The following is a 3,391-nucleotide window of genomic DNA, read 5'->3' as shown; positions in this document are numbered from 1 at the left end:
ATAGGTCTCATTTAGCTTACAGCGTAAACAACCAAGTGGAGGACAATCACTAGAAAACTCTCAGCCAACCACATGCGGTATTGGTCTTGTTTAGCTTAAACAACTAGGGGGAAGACAATCACTACAAAACTATCAGCCAACCACATGCGTTATTGGTCTTGTTTAGCTTACAGCGTAAACAACCAGGGGGAAGACAATCACTACAAAAATATCTGTTAACCACATGGGTTATTGGTCTCATTTAGCTTACAGCGTAAACAACCAAATGGAGGACAATCACTAGAAAACTCTCAGCCAACCACATGCTTATTGGTCTTGTTTAGCTTAAACAACTAGGGGGAAGACAATCACTAGAAAACTCTCAGCCAACCACATACGTTATTGGTCTTGTTTAGCGTAAACAACCAAGTGGAGGAAAATCACTACAAAAAACTCTACTGTTTTCTTAACATCTATTAATTAGCATTAGTAAGTGCAGTATTTTGATCACAAAATTAAATTCGAAATTTCGGTTTAAAAAGATGCTATGAATCTGCGTTTTCTAAACATTTAGACAACGCCGCTGTTCTCTTAACGTCACCAATTAACACTAGTAAGATCAATGTTTTGGTGTTTGCAAATTTTGGATGTTTTTAAGTTTTATGTTCCTAACATTTAGTTTCCTGATGACTCGGTTATAAGTTCAATGATTTCTAATGATAAGATTCGAGATTCAGTTCTCGCAGTGGGTCTGCATAGAGAGCTTGTTATACAGCTTTCTTATCAACAAAAACAAGCCCCCCCCCCCCCAGTGCCACAGCTGTATATCTGCGGACTTACAACGCTAGAAACCGCGTTGCGATATTCGTGGTTGGAAGAGCACCATGGTGTAGCTTTGGGCTTAACTTCTAACAAACAAAAATAAGTAAACAAACCAAACCAAACATTTACCATTAGTTATAATTGGTTCTGTATCAATTTATCTAATATTTCGTCTTCAAAGAATTATTATCACATTAACTTCTCATATAAGAAAATGTTCTAATAATGACTGGTGAATTTTATTAAATGTTTAACTTTGAAGTGTCCTGATTCATTTGTTTTATAAATTATATTAGTAACTAGGTTGCATAAATGGTCTAAATATTAATGGATTTTGGCTACATTTAAAATGAAGTTGTAATGATTTTACACAGTGCTTACTTTATTGGAGTAGAAAAACAGAGTTCTTCAAAACGTCATAAACGACACGTCAGAAACATGATGGTTAGTTACAATTCATCAGAAGAAGGGAATTTATACTACACCACTGCAAAATTACAACCAGAGGAAATACAAACTAATTTTACCATTGGAGATGGTCAAAGCTATGGAGGGTTCTTCAATGCACCACTGAAGACCGGAGAAAACTATATATTTGGATTCGGTGTGTTGAGTAATTTTAGTGGGGTAAGTTTAAGGATATCAACCATTGTTTACTGGACTATGTCGCTCTTTAGGTAAAGGTTTTATTATATACATTCGTCTCCATTATTTAATTTGCTTCTATAACTCGACTTGTAATCTGTGGGTCGCGGGTTCGAATCCCCGTCACACCAAACATGCTCGCCCTTTCAGCCGTGGGGCGTTATAATGTGACGGTCAATCCCACTATTCGTTGGTAAAAAAGTAGCCCAAGAGTTGGCGGTGGGTGGTGATGACAAGCTGCCTTCCCTCTAGTCTTACACTGCTAAATTAGGTACGGCTAGCGCAGATAGCCCTCGTGTAGCTTTGCAAACAAACCTCAGTTTTGTTTATGTCAGTTCAGAAGGACAGAATGTCTTATATTACAGTTCAAGATTTATAGTTATAGAAAAGTGACAAGACTAAACATTTTGCTTTCTTAAAAAGTTTTCTTTAAATAAATGATTAATACGAATTGAAAGATAGTCTGAAAGTGCTTTTTTTCATAAATGTTTCGGTTGTACCTAATTCAGCGTACTCAAGTTAGGAGATTCATCCAATTGGATTAGACAGTAATTTCAGAATTATGGCATCAGAAGCCATTCATCAAATACTGTAATTATAGATTCAGATTGTCTACTTCTTGCAGAAAACAACATTTTGGTTAATGTACAACCGAAATGAAGTGATTCTGCCCGGCAAACATTAGATTAGGTACTCAGTGTCTCTAGAAACGTGTTCATTAGAACAAAAAGGCAAATCAGCATTCAAACCTATGCAATGCATCATTTTAATGAATGATATGGCACTACAGAGGATAAACCACTAGTGCTTTCTTCGAATTATCCTTTACTAGTACCCATAGTTATTAATTATAATAATTAATTGTATAGGTCACTGGTTAGGCCACATTTGGAGTATTGTGTTCAGGCTTGAGATTCTTACCTTAGGAAAGACATTGAATTGTTGGACAGGGTTCAGAGGAGGGTTACCAGAATGGTGCATGGAATGGAGGGTTTGTCATACGAGGAAAGGTTGAAATTTCTCAAATTGTTTTCTCTTGAAAAAAGAAAAATTAGGGAGGATCTGATCGAGGTGTTTAAGATCGTAAAGGGAATTTATAGTGTCGATGCATCATATTTTTTAATACTTAACTGTGAGAATAGTGAGTCATCTTCAGATAAGACAGTTTCATTTTTCTAACAGGGTGGTTGGCATTTGAAATGGGTTGTCTTCGGATGTTGTGGAGGCAGTAAATTTAAGTGAGTTTAAAAGAAAGCTTGATAAGTAATGGATGATAAGGGTTGGCTTTAAGATTTTTAAAAAAATTATTTATTAATAGTTTAGTTTAGTTTAGAGGATGGAAAACCGAGATGGACCAATAAGCCCCATGTTGTTCCAAAACTTTTTGCTATGTTAAAAATAAACCTGCATATTGTGCTTTTTGGTGAATTTAAACAAAAAAGAAATAGAGTTATTAAAGTCGAAATACACTCTATCACTAATAATGGTAAATCATTATAGCTGAAGGTCAACATACTAAATAGCCTATTTAGTTTGGCCAATGAAAAGACACTTCTTGTCCTGAAAGCAAGCTTTACAGAGACGCACTGCGGCTGTTTAAATAAAACAACATTTCCACATATCTTTGAAAAGTTAAGTGAGGGCAGTGCATGCCTACAATAGTGAATACAGTACATGCCTACAATAGTGAATACAGTACATGCCTACAATAGTGAATACAGTACATGCCTACAACAGTGAATACAGTACATGCCTACAATAGTGAATACAGTACATGCCTACAATAGTGAATACAGAACATGCCTACAATAGTGAATAGAGTACATGCCTACAATAGTGAATACAGTGCATGCCTACAATAGTGAATACAGTACATGCCTACAATAGTGAATACAGTACATGCCTACAATAGTGAATACAGTACATGCCTACAATAGTGAATACA

The 3,391-nt window shown here is 35.7% G+C and overlaps 1 protein-coding gene across 1 annotated transcript in view; it reads left to right on the top strand.

Annotated features, from left to right (window-relative positions):
- Positions 1–3,391, top strand: part of LOC106460403 (receptor-type tyrosine-protein phosphatase epsilon-like) — a 63,370-nt gene that overhangs the window by 17,393 nt on the left and 42,586 nt on the right. Inside the window, exon 7 of the mRNA XM_013920094.2 lies at positions 1,176–1,428. Coding sequence (XP_013775548.1) covers positions 1,176–1,428 — 253 coding nt within the window. The remainder of the gene's footprint in view (positions 1–1,175; positions 1,429–3,391) is intronic.

The sequence above is a fragment of the Limulus polyphemus genome, unplaced genomic scaffold (genome assembly GCF_000517525.1).
Source record: "Limulus polyphemus unplaced genomic scaffold, Limulus_polyphemus-2.1.2 Scaffold765, whole genome shotgun sequence".
In the NCBI taxonomy this organism is placed as follows: domain Eukaryota; kingdom Metazoa; phylum Arthropoda; class Merostomata; order Xiphosura; family Limulidae; genus Limulus; species Limulus polyphemus.
The sequence above is the reverse complement of the archived record's forward strand: the minus strand, read 5'-3'. Positions and strand labels throughout refer to the sequence as shown.